This window comes from Canis lupus, chromosome 20 (genome assembly GCF_003254725.2).
Source record: "Canis lupus dingo isolate Sandy chromosome 20, ASM325472v2, whole genome shotgun sequence".
Taxonomy (NCBI): domain Eukaryota; kingdom Metazoa; phylum Chordata; class Mammalia; order Carnivora; family Canidae; genus Canis; species Canis lupus.
The window spans coordinates 56,727,593-56,755,007 of NC_064262.1; the positions used below are offsets into that span (position 1 = coordinate 56,727,593).

General features: G+C 49.2%; 3 protein-coding genes across 13 annotated transcripts in view; all 3 read right to left on the reverse strand.

Moving 5' to 3' along the window:
- Window positions 1-12,572, reverse strand: part of LOC112666244 (zinc finger protein 556-like) — a 41,802-nt gene extending 29,230 nt beyond the window's left edge. Inside the window, 1 exon segment of the mRNA XM_049097451.1 lies at window positions 12,213-12,572. Coding sequence (XP_048953408.1) covers window positions 12,213-12,215 — 3 coding nt within the window. The 5' untranslated portion in view covers window positions 12,216-12,572.
- ZNF555 (zinc finger protein 555) lies at window positions 1-22,373 on the reverse strand. Of its 3 annotated transcripts, none has more exons than XM_035703013.2 (4): window positions 22,355-22,373; window positions 3,135-3,261; window positions 2,552-2,735; window positions 1-1,734 (listed from the first exon to the last, which is right to left on the reverse strand). In XM_035703013.2, exons 2-4 carry the CDS (start codon window positions 3,166-3,168, stop codon window positions 165-167), a joined length of 1,788 nt encoding a protein of 595 aa, XP_035558906.1. In that variant the 5' UTR covers window positions 3,169-3,261; window positions 22,355-22,373; the 3' UTR covers window positions 1-164. The 3 variants fall into 3 exon arrangements, with proteins under 3 accessions (XP_035558906.1, XP_025312643.1, XP_025312642.1); XM_025456858.3 differs by lacking the exon at window positions 22,355-22,373 and adding an exon at window positions 11,318-11,406; XM_025456857.3 differs by lacking the exon at window positions 22,355-22,373 and adding an exon at window positions 10,599-10,741.
- The window catches only part of ZNF554 (zinc finger protein 554), an 18,915-nt gene continuing 4,869 nt past the window's right edge, over window positions 13,370-27,415 (reverse strand). For 6 of the 9 annotated variants that reach the window (XM_049097447.1, XM_049097442.1, XM_049097446.1 and 3 more), the window contains 4 exons: window positions 26,261-26,332; window positions 22,355-22,481; window positions 21,503-21,694; window positions 16,955-20,973 (listed from right to left, as the gene is read on the reverse strand). In XM_049097447.1, the coding sequence (XP_048953404.1) occupies window positions 19,799-20,973; window positions 21,503-21,694; window positions 22,355-22,481; window positions 26,261-26,293 (1,527 nt within the window). In that variant the 5' untranslated portion in view covers window positions 26,294-26,332 and the 3' untranslated portion in view covers window positions 16,955-19,798. Of the gene's footprint in view, window positions 13,972-16,954; window positions 20,974-21,502; window positions 21,695-22,354; window positions 22,482-26,260; window positions 26,333-27,415 lie in introns of those variants that run through there. The other 3 variants (XM_049097448.1, XM_049097449.1, XM_049097450.1) reach the window with 2 other exon arrangements.

The following is a 27,415-nucleotide window of genomic DNA, read 5'->3' on the forward strand; positions in this document are numbered from 1 at the left end:
AATTGTAAAGATAGGTTTATTTACTGAAATGTAGGGGAGAAACCACCACCTGTAAAACTTTGTATGATAGCTGAAAGAGTACTTGGAGAGCTATTTTTCACCTAATTGTTTTTCTGTAAAAGAACTGGAAAGATGTGCCCCATAGGTCCACTTCGATGAGGTGCTCACAAAGGCAGTACCATATTTACAGTTTTTATAAGGTTTCTGTCCTGGTGTGGATTTTCTGAATCCACTGAAGGTATGCATTCACTTGCAGGAGAACTTCCCGCATCACCTAAGTAGTGTCTGTCTGTAGTGTGTGTTCGTATGTGTCTCCTTAAGGATGAGGAGCAACTGAAGGCTTTCCCACACTCCTTACATTCATAGGGCTTCTCCCCAGTGTGCACTCTCATATGTATTGGCAAAGACGATGGCCACTTGAAGACTTTCCCACACTCCTTACATTCATAAGGTTTCTCTGCAGTGTGTGTTCTCACGTGCTGTTGCAAAAGTTCAGGCCAACTGAAAGCTTTCCCACACTGCTTGCATTCGTAGAGCTTCTCTGCGGTGTGCCTTCTCATATGTTTCTGTAAGGATATGTGGCAATAGAACGCCTTCCCACACAGCTTACACTGATACGATTTGTCTCCAGGGTGCATTCTCACGTGTTCTCGGAAGCAGGCAGACAAATTGAAGGCTTTCCCACATTGTTTGCATTCAAAGGGTTTCTCCCTCATGTGTGTCCTCATATGTCTTCTTAAAGATATGGGCCAGTTGAACGTTTTTCCGCACTGATTGCATTCATAAGGTTTCTCTCCAGTGTGCACTCTCATATGCCCTCGAAAGGATGAGGGGTGGCTGAAGGCTTTCCCACACTGGCTACACTCATAGGGTTTCTCTCCACCATGGGTCCTCTCATGTCTTCGGAAGGACTGGGGATAAATGAAGGTTTTCCCACATTGTTTGCATTCATAGGGTTTCTCTCCAGTATGAATCCTTTCGTGTCTCCGAAAGGATTGCAGGTAAATAAAGGTTTTTCCACACTGTTTACATTCATAGGGTTTCTCTCCAGTGTGTGTTATCATGTGCCTTCGAAAAGCTGAGGAATAGCTGAAGGCTTCTCCACATTCTTTACATTTATGTGGTGTCTCCCCGGTGTGTGATATCATGTGTCTTCGAAAAGTGGAGGAATAGCTGAAGGCATCCCCACATTCCTTACATTTATAGGGCTTCTCTCCAGTGTGTGTTATCATGTGCCTTCGAAAGGTGGAGGAATAGCTGAAGGCTTTCCCACATTCCTTACATTTATAGGGTTTCTCTCCAGTGTGAGTTCTCACATGACTAGTAAGACTTGAAAAATCAATGAAGGCTTTCCCACATTGCTGGCATTCGTAAGTTTTCTCAGCAGTATGAATCCTTACATGCCGGTTTAGGGAAGAAGTACGAGGAAAGGTCTTTCCACATAATTTACATGCGTAGGTTCTCTCTCCATTGTGGGTCCTCACATGCATTCGAAGGTGTGAACGACAACTATAGGCCCGCCCACACTCCTGACACTGATATGGTTTGTGTCCAGTGTGCACAGCGATGTGACTCTTGGGGGAGGAATGATGCATGAAGACTTTTCCATATGCGCTACATTCATACTCTTTTATTCCAGTAAGAGTTTTCTGGTACAGATTAAGATCTGGAATCTGACTCGAGCCTTCCCCACACTGATCGTTACTTTCAGAGAGCTTCTCCACCACACGATTTCTGTTAAAAATGAGAAGCATGTCATCATCAATGGTTTGATTAATGCTTTCTTAATATTTACTATTAAGTATTAGGATTACACATTCATCAATTGTAATGCATATGCAGGCTTTCTGCCCTATCTGACAAAGCAGAAAAAAACTGAGTATCCTGGAAGGGAATTCAACCATAGGCATAATGAAAACAGTGTTTCTTTTTTTTTTTTTTTTTTTTTAATTTTTGTTTATTTACGATAGTCACACACAGAGAGAGAGAGGCAGACACACAGGCAGAGGGAGAAGCAGGCTCCATGCACTGGGAGCCCGACATGGGATTCGATCCCGGGTCTCCAGGATCGCGCCCTGAGCCAAAGGCAGGCGCCAAACCACTGCGCCACTCAGGGATCCCCGAAAACAGTGTTTCTTAAACATGGGCTTTTCCTCCTGTTTTGATCTGAATTGTTTTTATTTATTTTTTTTACATTTTAAAAAAATATTATTTATTTATTCATAGAGACGGGGTGGGGGGCAGAGACACAGGCAGAGGGAGAAGCAGGCACCATGCAGAGAGCCTGACATGGGACTCGATCCAGGGTCTCCAGGATCACGCCCTAGGCTGCCGGTGGCACTAAACCGCTGCGCCACCTGGGCTGCCCTCTGAATTGTTTTTAACACTCAACATCAACATATTTAAGGACATTTTTCTGTAAACACTCTCAGTGAATAAACAAATTTGATCTAGGCTCCCATAAGTGTTTTTATTTTGTTTGCTTCTTTAATTTCATGACACACTAAAATTCTCTCCTGGAATACTGCTTTCTCTTGTGAGCGCAACTCACCTCAGATGTTGCCCCTGCTTCATGCGCTGATCTTCAGTGCTAAGTTCTTCCCAAATTTTCCCTAAAACAGAGGCCCAGGAATCATTTCTGGTGGACTTTGCTATTTTATGTTCCTTGGGTATTTTATTCCCATAAACATCCTGCTGAGAAACTGACCCACTGGCTTTAAATTGAGTCTCATCATCTGAAAGCAGAAAGGGAACAGGGTTTAAAAAAAGAAGGTACCTGCTGGTCAGAATGACACTGAAGTTTGGCTGTGTCAGGACTTCATCAATAACATGTACAAAGGGGTCAATGTGGTAAGCAATTTAATAAACACAGAATTGTCACAAGATTACATAAACTTCACTGGGCTCCTTAATGACCCATGAAATCTATATTCACTGATGACGCACAGGGAACTATACAGATAGAAAAAAATCAGTTTAATGCAGAGATTCTCATTCTCATGCAGAAGCTATTAGATTCTAGTTCTGTGGTGGCTGTGTATTTCCTTTCCACAATCGAAATCCCAAAATGGGTTTGACGTGAAAGAAATGCTTGTTCTCTAAATGACTAAGTGAAGGAATGTGGTCGTTCTTACCCACTGAGGCCAGGTTTTTCAAGTTTTCCAGCATCACCTCTCTGTAGAGCTTCCTCTGAGCAGAATCTAGCAAAGCCCACTCCTCCACAGTAAAGTCCACGGCCACATCCTCAAAGACCACGGAGTCCTAAAACACCCAACATATGTGCAGAAGGAAAGTTGAGACTCACTGAGCAACCAGATTCAATGCACAGGAAATTCAAATAAGGCTCTGTGGTTACTTGCCATCTCCTCTATGACTTGAGCATCAGATCATCAGATCCCTTACTCTATCCACCTCACACCCTCACAGAGTTAACAGTACCACACACACTGAACTTATCTTTACACTTTTACTGCAACCACATCAAGTCTCATTCTTCCTTAACCAAATGGTTCAGACCACCTTGGAGAATTCACAGAAATGTTCTACTAATGGAACAAATATTTGCGTTTTCAGACCCAGCGATCCCTTGTGACACAAATGGCTTCGGCTCACACATTACGCACCACATCACTAAGGACCACATCAAGTGCCAAGTCAAACCAGGGTGAGGTTTTATGAAATAGGAACACACTGAAGGACTGGGAACTTCTTCTGCTCCCCTTGCCAAACCCAGAAGGCTTGTGGGAATCCTCCTGCAGCAGGGGCCAGCTCACCATATCATCTTAAAGAATGCCACACCATAAGTAGACAGTTTCTGCTGGCTAAATGATTAAACTCTTTTGAAGAAGTACTGCTAATGTATTTGTGTAATACAGGACTCAGACGAAAGTTATTGAGAAGTTGGAGCTCAGGAAGGAGGACACAGATGGGAGAACTCAGACCTGCATCCATTCCCTATACTCCCTAGACTAGGTGCACCTGCCCCCCCCCGCCACATACACACTCCGAACACACACAAATGACAAATAACAAAACAGCTCTTCCCACAAGAGCCATGTAAGAGCATCCTCGCTGACCTTGAGGATAAGGTTGAAAATCCCACCCTATGAAGAAGTTAGCAGAAGTCAAAACTATCTGACAGTGAGTTTGCCCGAGATTATAAAATACATAAAGGGCTAGGCAGTGCCTTCCTACAACGGACAACCTCTCTCATATCAAGTTCCAGGTAGAAGTGGCCCCCCATACCTCATCCTTGAGGCCGAACTCTCAGATTTGCTCCGTTCCATGTCCCTCCCCTGTTGGGCACAAGAGAACCTCAGGCCTACCCCAAGGGCACAGAAACCACTGAGCTGCATCCTCCACTTACACTTTTTTTTTTTTTAAGATTTTATTTATTTATTCATGAGATGCACAGAGAGAGGCAGAGACACAGGCAGAGGGAAAAGCAGGCTCCCTGCGGGAAGCCTGATGCAGGACTCGATCCCAGGACCCCAGGATCACGCCCTGGGCCAAAGGCAGACACTCAATCGCTGAGTCACCCAGGGATTCCCTACAGCCTGTTTTTTTTTTTGTTTTGTTTTTTTTTTTAAAGTTCCTCAACCCACGGACATCTGCGAGCAGGAGAAAATACTCACATTCAACGATTCTGATGCCAGAATGCACTTGTTCAACAGAGAAGCAGATTAGCAGGCAAGCCCCCATTCCTGGCAGGGGAACAAGGATGGCTCCCGAGACAGCTGACCTGGCCTTTACTACCTGCAGCGCTCCTTCCAGGGAGCTTCACACCGAGCGTGCAGAAGGCGGGACATTTCAGGCCTCAGCTTTATCCGTAGACACAACTCTGGGCCAGGCTGGTGTCTGGGAGCCTGACAGATTAACTCGCTGTGCCTGAACTGCGGTGCACACAGGATTGTTAACACTGAACACCAGCCTTCCTTCTGGGAGGTGGAGTAGAAATCCCAGGCACGGAGTCTCAACTGAGCCCCTCTGGCAGAAACATTCCATGTGTTGTCACGCCTTGCTGCTGGTGCTTTCCGGGGGGCTCCAGTGGGAAAGACAGGCACTCGGTTCCCTCGGACTTTCCCCCATATGCCTCTGCCCTTGGCTAGCTTTGCTGTGTGTCCTTCTGTTGTAACAGATCACAGCCGAGGCAAGCTGTACGCTAAGCTGTGGGGGTCCTACTAGCAGGGCACAAGGGTGGTCTTGTTGACACCAGTCCTGGTTGGCATCAGTGGTGGGATTTGCTAGAATACCCCTGACTCACGGAAATAGAGCAAAGGGCTGTTCGGGAAGACGAGGGGGCCCGGGTGGCCAGGGGGTCGTGTGGGATGTGCAAGAGCAGCTGAGCTGCTGTCGGCTGTGAAGCAAGAGCAGACAGATGGACGGGTCTGGCCGCAGGAGGCCTGGCACACTGGGGGCATGGGCTGCTTTTGGCAAATGCTCCCTGAGGAGGAGGAGAAAAACTAAGTACGGCTTTGGTGAGGTCTTTGATTTTTGTTCACTTCTCCAGGCACAGGGAGAAAGGGCCCCCAAGTGACCAAGGTCAACTATGGATGGGCAAAAAATATAAAAGCTTTGTGTTGCACCGGGAGAAAAAATTAGTTAATTCTGTTTCTAGAGCTGGAGCAAAATTAGATAAACCAAGGGCCGAGTGGGCAGGGATCCTCTACCCTTTCTTCTACCTGTTGCTGCTGGGCCAGGCCTCCTGACCCACCCACGCACCAGAGCCACATCTTCCCTGGCAGCTGCAATGTTACCCATGTAACCGCTGGATTTACTACCAGGGCCTCACCGTGGCTTAAACTTCATCTCCAAAAAAGGTATGTTGAAATCCTAACCCCTGGTACCTATGAACGGGACCTTGGAAAGACGATCTTTGTGAGCATAACCAAGATAAGGCCGTGAGGACAGGCCCCATTTCAATCTGGCTGGCAGCCTTCTAAGAAGAAAATGCCACGTGAAGCCAGAGACACACAGGGAAGGTGGCCACATGAAGGTGGGATGCAGAGATTGGAGTTCCCTGTCACAAGCAGAGGCTGGGGGCCACCAGAAGCTGCAAGGCACAACCCTTCTGCCCCTTTGATTCCAGACTTCTAGCCTCCTGAACTCCGAGAGCACCAGTTCCTAAGCCATCCAGCTATGGCAAGTCATTATGGCAACCCTACAAAACCTATACAGGCTTTGAATGAATTTGTGCTGACGAAGAAGAGGGGAAGGGGATTTTTCTTACTTAAAACTGTTCTGCTTTGTGGCTACTGCACCTGCATTCAAGAAAAAAGCTGATGCAGATGGTTTGTGCATGTAATTTCATTTATTTTTTTAAAATTTTTATTTATTTATGATAGTCACACAGAGAGAGAGAGAGAGAGAGAGAGGCAGAGACATAGGCAAAGGGAGAAGCAGGCTCCATGCACCGGGAGCCCGACGTGGGATTCGATCCCGGGTCTCCAGGATCACGCCCTGGGCCAAAGGCAGGTGCTAAACCGCTGCACCACCCAGGGATCCCTGTGCATGTAATTTCATAAATGCCAGAGGGACCATCGCATCATTTAGGTCTCTACACCAAATGATTTTTCACTGAGTTTTTACCCACCGGAGGTTCAAAGCAAGAGGGAAACAACGAAGAGACAGGCAATCTCTAAATGGAGATCTACTTTGGGAAGTTTTAGTACAAGTCTTCAGCTTGTCAAAGAGCTCTTATGAAACCCTATTTCTTTTCTCTTTTTTTTTTAAAGATTTTATTTATTTACTTGGGACAGAACAAGCAAGAGAGTGAGCCTGAGCCAGGGCACAGCGAGAGGGAGAAGTAGACTCTCCACTGAGCAGGGAGCCTGATGTGGGACTCAATCCCAGGACCCTGAGATCATGACCTGAGCCGAAGGCAGATGCTTAACTGACTGACCCAGCCAGGCATCCCCAAAACCCTATTTCCGATGGCATCAGAGAGTGACTGTCCACCAGTGGCTCACGTGGACTCAGAGACAAGACAACAGGAGCTCGGGAGAGCAACACCTGCACCCTGGAACACAACTCTGTGACCCTGCAGGGTCTCAGCTTTGCCGCTGCTAAGGAAGGCCCCTAGTGACTTGGGGAATGCTGAATTCCGAATGGGCTGAACTTGACTGTAAGCTCAGGATGGGCTGCGTCAGCCTCAGAACACACCAGACCGATCCAGAAGCAGGTATAAGCTCCACGATCAGGACTCTGTGTCAATACGGAGGACACAGGACACTTCTGTGAGGTCCTGACCTACGAAAATCTCAGGGCAGGTCCGTGTGGGTCCCTTACAGTTGCCAGTGAGGAAGGCCTTGTTCTCCGATGACACCATGTGAAATCAAGGCATTCACTTCTGTTTCTGCCCACGCAAATCACCCCCCCCCCCAATGCCATCCACAGCAGCGAGGTGGACGAACTAGCGACATGGGCAACAGACCTGTCTGAAGCCGACCACCACACGCTGTCCCTCTGAACAAGGACCAGCCTGAATGCCCTAAAATAGGCCACAGTGGGGGCCTGCTGACCTGGCTGCTTAACGCATTCCTCTCAGGAAACCACCTTGTCCCTGGAAGACACTGGGGTCAGCATCAACTTCCTCACCAGAGTTGTGCCACATGGTAACGGACACCTGAGGCCAGGTGAAAAATGCAGAAAAATAATACAGACATTTTGAAGATAAAGGCCCAGAATGTTCTACAATGTTTGCCTCTATGGTTAATGGGATTTACTTGGACTGGGCAAGTCCAGAACCTCCTACAGGGCAGAGCCAAAATCAATACTGCACATTGGTCTCACCCAGTTGCAAAGGGTCCTACTGATGATCACGCTGCTATAACGAGGTCTTGTCCGAGGCCCAAAGGACTGGGCTATTCAGAAGAGACAAGCCAACAGGCCTGAGCATCCTCATCCGTAGAAAGTCCTGTTTCCAAGGCTGGCCCTTGGCTGGTTCCTGGGAACTTAGATTTGAGGAGGCTCCCCACCACCCTGCTAGGAGAGGCTCCCTGTGTCTTTTTATGCAAGTAATGCCTTGTGCTGAAGCCCAGCTTTCCTTCTGGGTGTCTGGAATCTTGGTCGGTGCCAGGCAGAGGGTGCCTCCATGAGCAGCCCCCAATAAAAGACCTGCTGAGTCTCTCATTAGCTTCCCTAGTAGACAACACTCCGCATGTGCTGGCATGCTGGCTGCTGGGGGAACTCGGCAGAGCCTGCAAGATGTCACTGGGAGGGGCCCTGGGAACTCAACACCCGGTCTCCTCAGGACCTTTCCCCTCTGCTGCCCGTGCTCTGTGTTCTTGCACTATAATAAATCAGAGCCGTGAGCACACCTACCTGCTGGGTCATGAGAGTCCTCCTATGGAATCTGACCTGAAGGGTGGTCTTGGGGACTGCTACAGATGGACTTTTTGTGCCCCCCCAAATTCACGTTAAATCCTAATTTCGATGTGGGAGGTGGGGCCTGTGGAGGGGCTTAGGTCATGAAGGTGCAGCCCTCAACAGTGGGATGAGTGCCTTTGCCCCATCCTCCATGTGAGGGCACAGTGGAGAGACCACTGTCTGTGGACCAGGAAGATGATCCTCACCAGACACCAAATCCCCCAGGGCCCTGACCTGTGACTCCCCAGCCTAAAGAATTGTGAGGGACAAACGTACATGGTTTATAAGAGCCCAGTCAACAGCATTTTTGTGATAGTGGCCCTGACAGACGGATATAGGGACTCCCAATACACCCAGCTTGAAACCATCAAACACTTTAACACAATATTAATTTTTTAAATGTGCACTGTGAACCCACTATGTGTATAAGACTTTGCAGAAAGCTTTGTACACATTAGCTCATGTGTTCCTATAACTCTGTAAAACTCCTATAACTCAGTGTTCTATTATGAACACTGGTTCACAGCAGAGGCAATGCGGAACAAACTCCCCTAGCCCCTGCACTTGTTTGATACACCTTATGGTGGGTTTGCTACTGTGACTGGAGAGAGAGAGAGAGAGAGAGAGAGAGAGAGAGGGAGAGAGATTTACACGTGTATTTATTTTTTTTTAATTTTTTTTTAATTTTTATTTATTTATGAAAGTTACAGAGAGAGAGAGAGGCAGAGACACAGGCAGAGGGAGAAGCAGGCTCCATGCACCGGGAGCCCGACGTGGGATTCGATCCCGGGTCTCCAGGATCGCGCCCTGGGCCAAAGGCAGGCGCCAAACCGCTGCGCCACCCAGGGATCCCTACACATGTATTTATATATACATTTATCTATATTCCTGTTGCTACTGACAGACACTTATGAATGACTGGTTGTAGGACAGAGTAAAGGAGAGAGAGCACAAAAGTAACCATTTGAGATTATACTGCAAATTGATACCTAAATTGCTCATAAATACATATACACATGTAACAACAAGCACACAGGCATTAACTATATACACAGAACTACAAATACATGCATAAGTCTTTATGTACTTCCACATACCAGTTACATCCAGCGAGTGAGGGGACCTGCCCCTGGGATTCACTTCAAGTGGGGTTTCTGGTGTGAAAGTTCTATATTTAGGGTTGAACTTCATTTCACAGAGGATTCTTTTTTAAGTTATCTGTCAACTGTACCTATGTCACACGCATTTTCCTGCACTGATGCTGTATTACACAATAGAAAACTCTGAAATCAACTCATGATTCCCATGTAATCATCTTAAGAGTTGCCAAAAAACATTTTATAATATGAAACAGTCATACATAAAAAAATCTTACCATTGGGAAATGATGTAATTAATATACATAACCTGGAGCCCAGGCTGGCTCAGTTGGTGACACATGTGCCTTCGGCTCAGGTCATGATTTCAGGGTCCTGGGATGGAGCCCCGCATTGGGCTCCCCGCTCAGTGCAGAGTTTGCTTCTCCCTCTCCCTCTGCATCTCCCCGCCCCCAACTCGTGCTCTCTCTTGCTATCTCTCTCTCAAATACATAAATAAAATCTTTAAAAAGAAACCTAACATGCATAACCAATAAAGGAAAAACCATTAAAAGAATGTTCAAAACAGAACAAAGAATACATACATGGTATGAAGCTCACTGTTTTCCCTAAAACAATTAGGTAGAAACCAGGTATGTCCAGCACCTCACTCTTAGTCAACATTTTACTAGAGATCCAGTATCACCAGGAAATAAACTAAGGTACAATACTAGAAAAGAAGCACTTGCCTTTGTCTAAATCTAAAAATTGTATATACAGGACACCTACAGAACAAAAATGACAATCAGAGAGTAAGATTTTTAACAAGAATCCAGGATAAAACTTCAGTATAAACCCAATTTCATTACCTAATTAATAGCAACAGCATGTTGGAAAAATTCTTTTTAAAAAGGTAACACAGGGGATCCCTGGGTGGCGCAGCGGTTTAGCGCCTGCCTTCGGCTCAGGGCGAGATCCTGGAGTCCCGGGATCGAGTTCCACATAGGGCTCCCTGCATGGAGCTTGCTTCTCCCTCTGCCTGTGTCTCTGCCTCTCTCTCTCTCTCTCTCTCTCTGTGTGTCTCTTATGAAAAAATAAATAAAATCTTTTAAAAAAACAAGATAAAAAATAAATAAAAAGGTAACACAGGAGCACCTGTGTCTCAGTGGTTGAGTGTCCGCCTTTGACCTGGGTCATGATTCCGGGGGTCTTGGGATCGAGGGCCACATCCGGCTTCCCGCAGGGAGCTTGCTTCTCCCTCTGCCTGTGTCTCTGCCTCTCTCTCTGTGTCTCTCACGAATATATAAATAAAATCTTAAAAGAAAAAAAAAGTAACACATACGATGGTAAAAACCAAATTTCATTAGTATTAAATAAGTAAAACGAAGGCTATGAAAAGAACCAAAAGGAAAAATTTGAAAACATTAAGGATACTACCCAAAACGAAACAAAAGGAAAGAAGGCACCCATTCTTAGAGGGGGGTACCTCACTATTACTAAGATATCAACCCTCCTAAGACGGACTTAATGGTCTTCATAAAATGTAATTAAATCCATAAACCAAGTGTGGTTGGGCAGGGACCTGACAAATACCAATTCTCCAAACGTCACAGAAGAACGGAGGTCCAGAAGCAGGCAAAATGTTCTAAAGAACAAGGGAGAGCCTGCCTACACACAGCAAGGATTTTAAGGCAATCGTACACCTGACATGATGGAATTCGGCCTAAATCGATGGGCAGCAGGTCCGAGTCTGCGGGAAGACCTGACCCACGGCGGGGCAGCCACTGAAGCGCAGCGGCAGACACTGCGAACACTTTAATGCAAAGGACAGGGACACCCTGATCTCTAAGTAAGAAAGATGCTCGCATCCCTACCTCTCCCACGGACATGAGCCAATTTACTGTAGATGAAAGCAAAGCAGTATTACAGGTAAGAGGCCACAGGTACTGCCCACGTCACAAGTCCTCCACGCTGCCAAGGAAAAGAAGAGACATGACCTCTGGAATTCACGGCCTACCTCCCGCACCCTGGGGAGAGGCACTCACTTCTCTGCAGCCTCGCGGGGTGGGTGGGTGGGTGGGATGCCCTCTATTACCTCTATTTCCCCAGGGCCCTCTTTTGCCCAGAAGCCACGCGAGTGGGCCCTGGAAGGAACAGACCCGAGAAACTTTCTCCACGCTGGGAGGGATCTAAGGAGAAGGCTGAACAACTGGAATGTGAGACATTTCCTTCTTTTTCTGAAATTCACTCCGCTGAAAAGATTCCATCTTCGCCCTCACGCTCCATTTGGACATTTGCTAAAAACACCGAGGCTCCGCCAAGCCAACACGGCTTTTCAAGGGGACGCAGCCGGGAGGGTGACCCCAAGGTCTCGCGCGGGGTCCCCGCCCTCAGGGCCCCCCGAACAAAGAGCCCCCCGCGCGGCGAGGGCAGGAGGCCGCACCGGCGCCCCGCGTGCACGGCCAGGGGCGGGGGCCGTTTCTCCTCGCCCCTTGAACACCTGCGTGCAGTCGGCGGCTCGCTACGTCCCCCCGGAGCGAGAACCGGGGTCGGGGTCACGGGGGGCCGAGGACCTGCCTGGGAAGGGCCACCTGCAGGTCTCCCCACGCTCCTCGCGCGCCCCCGAGGCTGTCCTCGGGGAGGAGCCGAGCCCCCGGCCCAGGGCGGCCACGCGGGTCGGGACCCCCGGGGGCGGGGACACGCGGGCCCGCGGTCGCAGGAAGCCGGTTCCGGCCGGTTGGAACCAGCCCCTCCCGGTCTCGGACTCACCATCTCGCGGCCCGGCTCCGAGCTGTGCGGGCGTCCCCCCCGCGGGCCCGCGGGCCGGGCAGGTGAGAGCAGCGCGCTCCGCACACCTGGGGCCGCGCGGGGCAGGTGCGCTGGAGCGCGGGGGGCCGGCCCCCAGCCACGTCCACGCGGCCGCGGGCGTGCCCGCCCCCGCGGCTGATTGGACCGTGCTCGGGGGACCTCCCTCTCCCAGGGCTCCTGATTGGATAGCTTTCCGAGACCCGCCTCTGGTGCCCCTGATTGGACTGCGCTCCGAGCCCAAGCCTCTGATTGGCTAGTTCCCCGGCACCGCCCAGGCGTTCCTGATTGTTCTCCGAGAACCGCCCCTGTCGCTCTGATTGGACGGCTCTCCGTGGCCACGCCCCCGCACCTGAGTGACAGGCCGTCCGGACACACGTGGCCGACCCGCCCGCTCCGGACGCGCGCTCCGAGCCGCACCGCCTCCCGGCCTCGCGGGTCCGGCGTCTCCCGGCAGCGCGGCGCCCCGCCCGCGTCCTCCTCCTGGGCGGCGGGTCCCGGCTCGGTGTCCCCGCGGGGTGCCCCTTGTTGGAGCCGGGACGGGAGCCGGGGCCGGAGGGCCCAGGGTCGAGGTCACCGTGGACCTGTGCTCTTTGTTTAAGAACAAAGACCCTCCGCGGTGACGTCACCGTGTGGGAGGCCCAGGCGGGCTCCCCGGGTGACCTTTGACACCGGAGCCGCGCCCCCCGGGGCTGGAGGTCTGCAGACCGGGTCCTGGGGTCTCCGCCCCGGAGCGGAGCGCGGGCCGCCGTTAGGATCCGCAGGTGCGCGCTCTGCGCTGCAAGGAAATGGATGGACCGTCAGGGTTTTAACGCGTCCGCAGGGAATTGCGCACTGTGGAAGGCTGCGGTGGCCCGACGGCGACCGAGCTCCTGCGTTAACAGATTAAAAACAGAAAAAAGAAAAAAAAAGAAAAAGAAAAAAGTCTGTGTAACGCTTTGGGATGGACCTGAGGACCCTTACCCTTGATGGATGGGCTGCACAGCCAAGGCATTTCCCGCTCCCGCTAGCGGCACACGACACTGTCTCGGCTGAGACAGATGGGAGCTCCAGACCTTCTCATCACTTGTTTGATTTACAAACAGAACTTTTTAAAAAGATTTATTTATTTATTTGAGGGAGGGAGGGGCAGGGGGAGAGAATATCCAAGCAGACCCCACCGATTGCGGAGCCAGCCTCGGGCTCCATCTCACAACCCTGAGATCACCTGAGCAGAAACCAAGAGTCAGACCTAACCCACTGGGCCACCCAGGCGTCCCTGGATTCATAAGCTATTACAAATAGAGCACGATTACATAGTTTTGTTTTTGTTTTCTTTTTTTTTTTTTTTTTGCTTAATATGGATCAGTAATGAATACCAAGTTTTAATAAACCAGTATGAGATTCAGAAGACTGCCTTAGGACTGGGGCCTGGCACAGACCTCCAGCACCCGTCTGCCAGCTGTGTTCGGATGAATATCCTGTAACAACACTCCTTAAGGACATGTCATTTTTTTTTAAGTATTTTATTTATTTAGACACAGAAGGAGAGAGAGGCAGAGACACAGGCAGAGGGAGAAGCAGGCTCCATGCAGGGAGCCCAATGCAGGGCTGGATCCCAGGACTCCAGGATCAGGCCCTGGGCTGAAAGGCGGCGCTAAATCCCTGAGTCACCCGGGCTGCCCTCATTTCTTTATTAAGGTGAGAAATGAGGCTGATCTCTGAATTCTTCACAAAACATTCACTGCAACCAGAGAAAAAAGTAAAACACCTGGTGACCTGAGGGGAAAGAAGTGTGAGTCAAGGTATTTAGGGTGAGATTCACATAAGAGACCTTCTCAGGGGAGGCCAGGGTGGCTCAGAGGTTGAGGGTCTGCCTTCGGCTCAGGGCGTGACCCCGGGGTCCCGGGATTGAGTCCCGCATCACTTTCCCCACATGGAGCCTGCTTCTCCCTCTGCCTGTGTCTCTGCCTCTCTCACTGTGTCTCTCATGAATAAATAAATCTTAAGAAAGATGAAAAAAAAATTAAAGAGAGAGACATTCTCAAACGTACAAGCCGGAACCAGGACAGGAAGGAGCAAGACCCCTTAACTCCTGCAGCCTGCATCCTCCTGCAGCCTCTTCAGATGGAGCCCGTTAGCAAGTTCTAGTACAAAGTACACGTGTGGTTTGCAGCATTTCCACCCCACTTCCACTCCACATCATAAAGCAAAGGATGCAAGGTGAGGCCAGCAGAATAACAGCATCCTAAAGGTGCACACCCCCTAAACAGCGGAATATGTTACTGCATGTGGCAAAAGGGACATTGCAGAGATTAAGGCCCCTGAGATGGGGGTGACACTGGTTTTCCTGTGTGACCCCAGCATCCTCACCAGGCCCTCATAAGACAGAGTTAGAGTGGGGGAGTCCCAGAGATGGGCAGACCCCGCGCTGCTGGCAGTGAGGACAGAGGAGGGGCTGTGGCCCAAGGAATTTGGGTGGCTTCTAGAAGCCAGAAAAGGTAAGGGAACAGATTCTCTCTTAGGCTTTCCAAAAAGAACGTAGCCTTGCCAACACCTTGATTTTAGACTTTTGGCCTCCAGAACTATTATTTAAAAATTGCTTGTTTTGGGCAGCCCCGGTGGCTCAGGGGTTTAGCGCTGCCTTTGGCCCAGGGTGTGATCCTGGAGTCCCAGGATTGAGTCCCACATTGGGCTCCCTGCATGGGGCCTGCTTCTCCCTCTGCCTGTGTCTCTCTGCCTCTCTCTCTCTGTGTGTCTCTGTCTCTCTTGAATAAATAAATAAAATCTTTGAAAAAAATAAATAAATAAAAATTGGTTGTTTTAAGTCACTAAATGTGTGGTAATTTGTTAGAACAGTAACAGGAAGCTCACATAGTGAGTCTGAAGCAGAGGAAAATAGTATTTTCCTCAGGTCACAGCACAAAGAATGCCTCTTCCCAATTTCATTTTTCATGAGACAATTCTGAACTTTCCATGTGCTCCTCCTCCTCATGACTCTGCTCCTGCAACTGTACATCTTGGAGTGATCCAACAGAGAACAACGTCTTCGTGTTTGAAATGTAGCACATCTTAGATAGATGATATTCTGGTGAGAAATTTTACCCACACCGTAAGCATCCATTTGTAAAACGTTAGGAAGGCCTGGTTTTTGCATTCCTCATAAGAGCATGTATTAACAATAACCACAACACAGGGAGAAGAGGAGCTCTTTAAAACTGTTACCCAACATTTCAACCCTACAGAACATGCAGTGAGTAACATTTTGAGCACTCCTGAATCTACTGGTAAGCTATATTAAATCCTATCCATTTACCATACTTTTTAAGATTTCTTGAAATAAAGAAAACATTACAGATAGAGTTGAAATGCCCTGTGTATCGCCTCCAAAATCCAAGATCCCTTCCACCACTTCCCAGAGGAAACCATAATCACAAATTTGCTGTTTATTATTCCCACGCATACATTTGAATCCATAAACTATATGTAACATTATTTTCCCTACTTTCTAATTTTTTATTTATTTGTTTAGAAAGAGTTTGTTTATTTATTCATGAGAGACACACACAGAGAGAGAGAGAGAGAGAGAGAGAGAGGCAGAGACACAGGCAGAGGGAGAAGCAGGCTCCAAGCAGGGGCCCGATGTGGGACTTGATCCCAGGATTCCAGGATCACACCCTGGGCCGAAGGCGGCGCTAAACCACTGGGCCACCAGGGTTGCCCATACTTTCTAATTTTTTAGAGTGCATTATACACTATGCACACTCTGCAACTTGACCTCTTTATTCTACAAAAGCTGCTTCATACTGATAAGTTACGGTATGTTTCATTATAATGTTTGATGTAATAAAATGAAAGGCTACAAGAAACTGAAGCAGGAAATACACCTTCCAAATTACCAGAAAAGAAATACACTCCACCAATACAGCCAATAGAGTAGAAGACAGAAAATAAGCTTCCAAAATAAGAAAAGTGACATGAAGTACATTAGAATTAAAGCCAATAACACTTACCACAGCAATAACTGGCATAAATGTGTCTTTTAAAAACAGATTTTCCACTTTGAATCCTAAGACAAAATCCAACTATGTATGTATTGAAAATAATAGACACGAGGAATCTAAAAAGTTGAAATTCAAAGGAGGTGAAAAATTATACCAAAATCAAACAGATTAGTTGTGTTGAAAAAGCAGAAGGGGTGCTATTATTCAAAGCAGACAGAGAGTCACTTCAGAATGATAGAGTTTAATTCACAATGAAGACCTGTCATGAATTATTTACACCAAATAAAAGAAAACAGAAAATGAAAACAATAGAAAATACAGAGAGGAAGTAAGAAGGATAGCAGTAGGAAACTGTAACTTAATCTTTTTGAGCCGATTATCTTTGAATCAACAATCTCAGTACAGTTAAGTTTCTCAAAGTACAACCGAAAGAGAAGGAACATCTATCTGTGAAATCATGTGGTGTGCTTATTAAAAATGCATGTTACTGGGCACCAACTCTCACTTGTTAAATCTGAACCTCCTGACATGAAATTCGAGAGCCAATGATTAATAAGATTGATATAACAGACAAGCCAGATCCCAAAGCATAAAAACAGAAAGTACAGCTTCTCCTCAATAGCTAGAGAACACCTCTAAAACTCCATCATGTTGTACACCACACAGTGAAACTCAACACGGCTCAAAGATTCAAGACAGTAGACGCATCCTCGGACCACAGCATAAAAAAGGCGGAAATTTAATAAAGATGATGGAAATCTACAGAAAGCCCACAGAAAACATCATACTCTATGGTGAAAGACTGAATGCTTTTCCCTATGATCTGGAGCAAAACAATGAGGTCTGTTCTCAACAGTTCTGTCAACATTTGTACTGAAGGACTGAGCCACTGCCATTAGACAAGAAAATGAATTTGTTTTTAAAGAGAGAGAATGGTATTTAAACAACCAGAAGTTAAATACATATATATATTGTCTCTCAAAATACTTTTAAGTCAGAGAAATCAAAACAAAGGTCGTAAAATTTTTTTTTTAAGTAGGCTCCACACCCAACATGGGGCTTGAACTCATGATCCTGTGATCAGGAGTCACACACTCTACCCATGGGCCAGCCAGACACTCTTGTAAATATTTTTTAATATTTTATTTATTCATTTGAGAGAGAGAGGGGAAGAGGGAGAAGCAGACTCCTCACTGAGCAGGGAGGCTGACACAGGTCTCAATCCCAGGACCCATGATCGTGATCATGACCTGAGCTGAAGGCAGATGCTTAACTGACTGAGCCACCAGGTGCCCCAACAGTTTTTTAAATATGTGAAAACAAAGCTAAACTGAAGCTCTCCTCTGGTTAAATCCTCACCTTGGATGCTCCAATGGCTCACATCTCAAATTAAATACCAGGTTCTCGGAAAGCCTCTGAGGTTGGTCCCTCTTATGTTACCTACCACAGAGCAAAATCTGTAATTACTTAATTAAAGCATTTGGTTAGGTGTTTAATGTCTATCCCTGCCCCTCACTCCATCATGGGTCTGGCTATACAACGAGCAGGGCTCACTGCAAAATGAAAATGTAGTTGGGGGGATCCTTTGTTCAAAATTATTAAGAATATCAAGATATCCATATAGTGGAGCGTTCAACCAATTGCAGAACCTCTCTGAGAAAAACACTCGGGTGACTGCATATGACTCAACCCACGATGACATCCTGCTTCCACACTACTGGGAGAGAGGTTCAGGGAGAGTAGCCATCTCATCTGCCTTATGCATAGCCACCTGGCACAAGAAATAATTGTTGGAGGAAGCAAAGGATCAAGACTGAAGACCAGTGAACTCACAGCACCCCTATGTCAGCTAGTTCTCAGAATGTGACAAAAGCTCTGGACGCTTCCCCAGATAACACACTATTCCCCCCAACACATTCTGCTTCCAACTCAAGACTGTTCACAGAGCCCTTAAAGAAACATCCATCAGCCCTGTAGGGTCTACATGGACCCCGGATGAAGTATCTCTACATTTTTTTTAAGATTTTATTTATTTATTTATTTATTCATTCATTCATGAGAGACACACAGAGACGGGCAGAGACATAGAGGGAGAAGCAGGCTCCTTGGAGGGAGCCCAATGTGGGACTCGATCCCCAGACCTCGGGATCATGCCCTGGACCAAAGGCAGATGCTCAAACATTAAGCCACCCAGGTGTCCCAAGGGATCTCTACTTTAAGAGAAAGGCAACAACACCGATGTGACCGGGTACCACTTAGGTGAAAGGCAATCTGACAGGCAACCATCCTCATCAGCTCCAGAGAGATGGATTTAGAGGAAAGTCAGATGAGTTCCAAGGGAGAATTTAGAAAACACAGCTCCCCTGTGTTTTCCCCTGGCTCTGCCACTTTCTAGTTGTCTGACTTTGGACAAATTACTTTATTGCTGTTTCCCCTTCAGTGATACAGGGATGTGAAGAGCTACTATCTCATGGGGTTGTTCAGATTAAATGAGAAACCATATATAAGTGCTAGAGTGATGCTGGAAATAGAGCAAAGCAACCAATAAAATCTGTTGATGTTGATGGTGATGATGTGCATCAGAGTTCTTGGTGTCCAGTCTGGCAAGTCCACCTCACTGTTCAGAGTTTTCCCAGGCCACCAAAGGCTGCTCCACTTCTCCCTGTCCCAACACCTACTGCACTATACCCTTCCCATCTTGGCATCCACAATCCTCCCCAATCACTCAAAGGAATTTGGTAGACTTTGGGGTCGTCTGATTTCTACTGATTAACAAAATGATTACAGCAATACCAAACAAAATGGCAAAAGGCAGAAAATCACACATAATCAGATAACTCTGACAAATAAACTCTCTTCATCCCTCAACATCTCTGTCCGGCCTTTGTCCACTTATGTACATATTTGGACCCCACTGGATAGAATCACATATACTATTTTGCACTCTTTATTTTCCACTTTGCACCCAAAGCTCTTTCTGTGTTAGCATACATTCTGCATTGCCACAGCAGGGCACAACACAAGTTAGGACCTAGCTAAGTCACCAACAGGGGCAGTATGACTAAGTAAAATACTGAAACAGATGACTGAAACAAAAATACTGAATTGAAACAAAAGGTTGAAACAGAACACCTTTTGTTTCAACAACTAAATTAATGTGACAATTCTTAGCAATATCCCATTCCATGTTAGTGTTCACATTTATTAATCTTTTCCAAAAGGGCAGGCCTTGGGCAGAGCTCAATGGCAATTTCCTCCATTAAAAGGTCCCTTCTCAGATCTGGACTTCAAGAATATGACATACACCTACTTCTTTTCAAATAGTATGGGGGATCCCTGGGTGGCTCAGCAGTTTAGCACCTGCCTTCAGCCCAGGGTGTGATCCTGGAGTCCTGGGATCAAGTCCCACATCGGGCTCCCTGCGTGGAGCCTGCTTCTCCCTCTCCCTGTGTCTCTGCTTCTCTCTGTGTCACTCATGAATAAATAAATAAAATCTTTAAAAATAGATAGTACATCCAAAGGGCAAACTCTAGCCATACTTATGTACTTCAGAGCAGCAAGCAATATCTAAAATCCAATAAGGTGGCTGCTCTGATAGAAAGCTTTCCCACAATCAATTATTTTATAGGTTTTTTGACTAGTGTGAGTTTTCTGATGGGTAATAAGGGATGAGCTCTGGCTGAATGCTTTCCCACATTCATTACAGCTATACGGTTTCTCTCCAGTGTGAGTTCTCTCGTGCCGAACGAGGGAAGACCTCTGGCTGAAGGCTCTTCCGCATTGATTACATTCATAGGGGTTCTCGCCAGTGTGAGTTCGCTCGTGTTGGTTAAGTGAGGAGCGATCACTGAAGGCCTTTCCACATTCGTTACATTCATAAGGCTTCTCGCCAGTATGCGTTCTCTTGTGCAAGATCAGGTAAGAACTCTGGCAGAAGGATTTTCCACAGTCTTTGCATTTATAGGGCTTTTCACCTGTGTGAATCCTCTGGTGTTGGGTAAGAGATGATATCCTATTGAAGGCCTTCCCACAATCACCGCACGCATAGGGCTTCTCTCCAGTATGAGTTCTCAAGTGCCGTGTGAGGGTTGAGCTGTGCGTGAAGGCTCTCCCACATTCCTGACATTCATATGGTCTCTCTCCTGTATGTATTCTTTGATGCTCACTCAGGGAATGCCTCCGATTAAACACTTTCCCACACTGGTAACATTCATAGGATTTCCCCACTGTATTAATTGTGTTGTGTGTCGTAAGAGCCGTGCCATGATTAAATGACTCCCCGCCTTCTGCATATGTACAAGTTCCGGTTCTTTTGTGCTGAGTAAGAGGACTATTTTGGCTGACGTCTTTTGCGTATTCATTCCCTTTACAGGGCCTCTGGTCTGTATATCCCATCTGATGATGTTTTAAGAATGGATCAGCTACCAAACTCTCAATGTTAAGATTACAGTCAAGGAAATGCTTTCCTAGAGAATCCCCTTGTGATAAAGCAAGGTCTGAGTTCATACTACAGGGGTCCCCAAACTCATGCCAGGCAATGGCCTCCTTTTGAGCCAATGTGTCTACCTGAGTGAATGCCATTTGCCTCAAAAGCCTGTGGGGGTCTTCATGGCTCTCCTCAAGTTGACCACATCCCCATTCTTCTTTGGGGAGCTTTATGATATTCATACCACTGGGTGGTTCTTCCTCCAAAACCACCTTCGTATAAATTGACTCTTGGCTTTTCAGACTCGTCTCCAAATCTGAAATAAATGGGGGGGGGGGTGCGGAAAGAAGAAACTTCTAACTTAATAATAGTGGGACAAAAGTACTTCCAACATACACAAGGTACGTGTAGACTCATGTTCAAATATCAGCACTCCACACGGGGGGAAACGGAAAGATCCCAAGGACAACAAGCAGTGTAAGAAGTTGGACAGTGATGAAAAATGGGGGGCAATGGAAATGTAGAAGGAATGGCTGCACAAAGGAGGAAGAATGGGAAGGGCAGAGAGAAAGAATCATCAAGGAAGCAGAGAGGGAAGAGACAGAACAAGAAACAGGCATAACAGCTTCAAGAAAGAAATGGGATATCTTTTCTCTGCACCCAAAGTGGTACAAGCTAGTGCATAGGGCAAGGTTGCTGGAGAAGGAACCAAAGGTGTCTGAGAAAGTGCAACCAAACACCTCGACCTTCTCCTTACAGAGTTCGGGCCTCTGTGGAGAGATCTCTGACCTGCAGTCCCCAAGATGCCACCCCCACTCAATGGCTCGTATCTGCCTGGCTCTCACCTGAGCAGGAGGTTTGGGGAGCTCCTTCTCCCCCCGTCCACATGGCTTCTCCTTGCTCCAAGTGGAAAGCTGCCCCTGGCAGCAAAAGCGAACACCCTGCCCATGAAGAAGGACTGGTGGCCTGAGAGGCTGGGGTTGGGGAGAGCGTACCATCCTCAATGCCCATATTGGCACGTTGATTCTTCAAGGCATCTGAAGGGGACAAGAGTACACTGGGGAGGTGGCCTGATGACCAAGCTGGAGATTTTATGCTCCTAATTAAAACCTTGTGGATCTTACATTTCTCCCAGAAAGATCTACAAATGGCCCGCAGACACGTGAAAACATGCTCAACATCATTAGCCACCAGGAAAATGCAAATCAAAACCACAGTGAGACACCACTTCATACCTATTAGGATGGCTATAATTTTTTTAAAAAGCAAAAATAGAAGATAGATATTAGGATACGGAGAAATCAGAATCTGTGCACACAGCTGGTAAAATGGTGCTGTGCAGTTTGGTTGCTCCTCAAAAAGGTAAACAAAGAAGCACCGTCTGGCCTCACAATTCCACTCCTGGGTATGGACCCAAGAGGCCTGAAAGCAGAGACCCAAAGTGCTGTTCGCACACCCTAGTTCACAGCAGCCAAAAAATCAAAACAACCCAGTGTCCATCTACAGATAAGCAGATAAATATTTCCATCCAAATCTTAGTGTTGAAGAAGCCAGTGGACCACGAGCCCCACAAGGGCAGGAGCCATGGCCGCTGTATTCACCCACAAACCCCCACTTCCTACCCTGGCTCTCGACATGGTGTGGATGCACAGTGAGTGTGAACTGACAAGCAGGTGAAGGCGTGGTGTGGGTCTTACCTAGTGTGGCCAGGTTCCGGCAGGTCTCCAGCATCACCTCTCTGTAGAGCCTCCTCTGAGCAGGGTCTAGCATCTCCCACTCCTCCTGGGAGAAGTCCACAGCCACATCCTCAAAGGTTACAAACTCCTAAAATATCACATGGGCTCTGCTCAGGAAAGGCCCACCTCCATGTACATGTACAGGAGGAGGGCTGGGGGTGGAGGGAACAGGACGTCCACACAGAACAGAGGTGGGGCACAGCCCAGAGGTTCGATCCTGCCAGCACCAAGTCCGAAGGGAACATGTGGCTCATTTCTTTTTTTTTTTTTTTTAAGATTTTATTTATTTATTCATGAGCCACACAGAGAGAAAGGCAGAGACACAGGCAGAGGAAGGAGCAGGCTCCCTGCAGGGGGCCCGATGCAGGACTCAATCCCGGGACCCCGGGGTCACAACCTGAGCCAAAGGCAGACGCTCAACCACTGAGCCACCCAGGTGCCCCCACGTGGCCCACTTCTCACTGAACTGGTAAGTCTATCTTTTGGATCTAGGACCACTACATTCCCACTCGAGACTCTCCCCCTGCTTATTCCACAAAGAGGTCGCTTGCAGCCATGCAAGTCTACGGTCACGGGACCGTGTGTCTACTACCGACTTCCCAGGATGCAGCCTCCCCGTCTCCTCGATGGAAAGAACAAGTTCAACCTCATGGGACTGAGTGAAGGCTGCGTGGCTTCCCTACATCACGGCATCTGCTCTTCACACGGTCAGAGAGCCCAGAAGCCATCCCTGTCATCTGTAGGACCAAGGAGACCCGCACCCCAAACCCGAGGTTGGCAGATGCAGGTTGTCTTTGCGGCCACGAGTTGGGGCTGCACGCTGCACGGCGCAGACGGAGTGAGAAGCGGGATGTGCCACCCCGCACCTGACTCGCACCTGACTCGCACCTGACTCGCTGAAACGTGGCGAAAGCCCAGACGGTTCCCAGAGGGGAAAGGCATGGGGTGGAGGATGGAGACTGGGCGGCGCCTGGCAGGCCAGAGCAGCACCCCTGGTTGGCACCAGCAGCGAGGCCGCGGTCTGTCCTAAGAGCTCGAAGTTACCTGTGGACTGTGAATGATGGCTCGGGTCCCAGGCAAGCGGCCTGCCCGACCCACTGGGTGGTTTGGGCCATTCTGGATGAAGTTGAGGTTTTTAATTTGGTTTATTAAAAACAAAAAGCAAGAAACAAACAACCAACAACAACAACAACAAAACCCCACAGTCCTGGTGATGCTTTGGTGTCTTGTCTCCTCCAGGTGGGAGAAGAAAGGGCTCAAACATTCCCAAAGGGGAGCTTTGGGGAGGGACAGAAATATTAAATGTTTCTCTCTCTCTCTCTCTCCATTTTTTTAAAGATTTTGTTTTTATTATTTATTTAATATAAGCAAGCACAAGCAGGGGGGAGAAGCAGAGGGAGAGGGAGAAGCAGGCTCCCCGCTGAGCAGGGGGCCCGATGATGCGGGATCAATCCTAGGACCCCGAGATCATGACCTGAGCTGAAGGCAGGTGCTTCAGTATTAAACCTTTGTGTTTCTCCCACCCGGAAGAAGAAAGTTAGTACCCAGGGCGGCCACAAAATTTTAGATAAGGTGGAGGCACCTAGGTGGCTCACCTAGGTGGCTCAGTCGGTCAAGTGTCCAGCTCCAGATCTGGGCTCAGCCCGAGGATCTCAGGGTTGTGGGATCAGGCCCCACGGTGGGCTCTGCACGCAGCGTGAAGTCTGCTGGAGACCGTCTCCCTCTCCCTCTGTTTCTCCCCTGCTCACACACCCTCTCTCTCTCTCCTTAAAATACATAAATAAAATCTTTTTTAAAATTTGTAGATAAAGTGGGAAAAAAACCAGGCTTTTTTCCAGGCTAGCAGCAGCTGCCGCAACACCCCCTACATACACCCATTCCCGCTGCCTTCCTCTCAGGCAGCCCTAGGGTAACCCTGCAACTGCCGACTCACTGCAAGGCTCTGGGCAGATCTGCAACTAAGTAAAAAGGAAAACAATTGTAATGGCTTTGAACTTCGTGGCTATTATCTCTAGAAGCACAATTAAAAATTGTCGTGAAATATCACTTCCTGTTAAATATAATAATCTATTTATCGATTATAATATATAAATCGATTACTGGCACTCCATAAGGGATCATCTCAGTCGGGGAAGGCTGGGAGGAAGTCTCAGTGGGACACATGTTCTTTGCTTTTTGCTGCCTGGTGGGCAGGTTAAAACGTAAACTCCCTAAACACTAAAAACAGAACAAGTCTCCATGACTCGTGATTTTTGTGACTTCCACATTTCGGAGACCAGTGTGGAGAGAGGCAGTCCCCACATGGAGAAATGCTGTTGGGATTTAAAGATGTGGGCCTGGGATCCCTGGGTGGTGCAGCGGTTTAGCGCCTGCCTTTGGCCCAGGGCACGATCCTGGAGACCCGGGATCAAGTCCCACGTCGGGCTCCTGGTGCATGGAGCCTGCTTCTCCCTCTGCCTGTCTCTGCCTCTCTCTCTCTCTCTCTGTGTGTGTGTGACTATCATAAATAAATAAAAATTAAAAAAAATAAAAAAATAAAGATGTGGGCCTGAGCTGCTGGGGGTGGGGGGTGGGGGTGGGGTGGGGTGATCCTGTGTGGCCTGGAGAGACGATGACCACCCCATCGACCGCCTAGGTCTGAGCGGCTCCACTTACAGGCCCGCCAGGGCGCACCAGACAGGCAGGGCCACTGCCGGACCCTGTGGCACCTCAGCTTTGCTGCTGCCGAGGGACAAGCCACTGGCTCGTTTGGGGCCGGACCTCCCAGTGGCCCCTGACAGTGGCCCCTGGCTGTGTCGGCCCCAGGACGCACCCTGCTGGCCTGAAAGTACATGTGCCTGCAATGACCAGGACTTCTCTGCAGGGGCCAGAGCAGATCGAGGACCCCGCCATGGGGCCCTGACCAGGACCATCTGGGTCACTCACAAATGTCCACAGGATAGGGCTCGTTCTCCCAGGGACCACCTGAACCCGAGCTGTTGTCAGCTCTGGATTTGTGATGCAGACACTGACCACATTCCCAAACCTGTGGCTGCGGCCCAAGCCAAGTGTGAGTGAGGGGACCAGGCCCCTCCCTGGCCACTGCTCCTCACAGATCTGCTGTCCCAGCCGATGCTGGCCTCTGCTCCCCACCTCTCTCCTGATGCTCGTGCCCCGTAAGGCAGCTTCACATCAAATGTGGCTGTCTCCAGGCTTGAAAAGGCTGACCCAACCCCAGGAAGGAAGGGACCCCGACACCTGCCCCCACGCGGACAGACCCCGAGGACACCTGGGCTCAGGGGACCCAGACCCAGAAGGACACCTCCTGCAGGACCCCACTCCCAGGAGGTCCCCAGAGGAGGCCCGTCCACAGAGAGAGAGAGGAGGAGGTGGGAGCCAGGGGTGGGGCGGGGGCGGGGGTCAGTGCTTCCTGGGGAGGGCATCTCCATGTGGGGAGGTGGAAGGTTCTGGAGACGGTGGGGGGAGGTGCAAGTCGGGGTGAGTGTGCTCCATGCCCTGAGCTGTGCACTTAGGGTTAAGGTGGTGAATTTTAGGTTGTGTGTAGTTTACCACAATTTAAAGGATGATTTCCAGGTCACAAGGATGGTGCTTTCCTGCGCAGCTCCTCCCGCCATGGGGGACGCAGGGTGTTCAGGCCACACAGCAGGGCTCCCAGCCCAGGAAGGAAGCACAGCTCTCTGGCAGGGAAGGTGTGCTGAACACAGTGCATGCCTCTCCTCACACTTGCAAGAAGCAGGGGTGCTTAGACCCTGATGCTCAAGGGCAACACTCCCTCGTTTCCCACAGAGCCAAGGAACACAGTTGTGGCAGGAGTGTTTCCTCTGAACACACCGGACATCTTCAGGGAGAGAGGAGGTCCCCACTCACCTGGGGCCAGGGGGGCAGGTACCCAGCAGCCATCCTCTTCTCTTGGGAAAGCAGGTTCCAGGGCAGGCAGGGCTGCGGGAAGAGAAGGGGCCATGAGGCCCAGGCCCAGGGCTGTCCCCAGTCCCCAGATCCTGACCCGGAGACCTCTGCAACCATCCAGGGGTCCCCCCAACACGGAGTGAGGTCAGTAGGAGCCAGGACAGAGGCCACAGGCCTTAACAGCTCCTTAACCCACATAGGGACAGAGACTGAAGGTCTGAGAAGGTAAGGGGGGGCACCAGCTCACATTCTAAATTTATTTAATTTTATTTTATTTTATTTATTTCAGAGAGAGAGCAAGGGTGCAGCATGAGTGGGGTGAGGGGTGGAGAGGGAAGCAGACTCCCTCACTGAGCAGGGAACCCAACCGGGGCTCGACCCCAGGACCCCGGGACAGCACCTGAGCCGAAGGAGCCCCCAGGTGGCCCAGGAAGCTGACATCCTAAGGTTCCGGGTGGACATGAATTTTGCGGGGGCCCCATTCAGCCCAGTAGAACCACCCGGACTCGAACTCTGGAGGGCTCAGTTCAGACACCCCCAGGCGCCCCCAGCCCTGGCACGTCTCAGATTCACGTCTGCCTTCCCACAGCCCGGCCGGCTCCCTGGAGGCCCCCTCGCTCCCCCTGGAAGCTTCCAGCAGATGCCCCCGCTGTGCGGCAGGAAGGAGCCAGGTGGGCCTGTGTGCTCTGCACGCGGCCGCGGGGCTCCCGCCCTCCAGGGAAAGAGCTGATTCTGGCCCTTCCCCGGGGCCCCCAGGACCCGCTCCCCAACAAACGTTAGCTAGGCCACTGGGCTGTGACCTCAGGGTTCTGAGTTCAGTTCCGCATCCCCCATTTTTAGCAAGAGCCCCTGCCCGGTGTCTGATGGCCCCGATACCCGGCTGGTTTCCCCATCCGCCGGCCGGGCAGCCTGCCTGCTGCTCCATCCCACTGGGTCCAGTTAGCCGGAGTCCCCTCTGCCGTGTCCCCTCGGCAAGTGTCACCCGCTGACCCCCTCCTGCTCACTGGCTACAGCCCCCTAGTCCAGGCTGCATCAGGGATGGGGCCCAGCTCCCCCCGGGCCCCTCCTGCCACAGGCCCCGGACAGACTCTGCTGGGGGCGCCCTAATGACCGTCG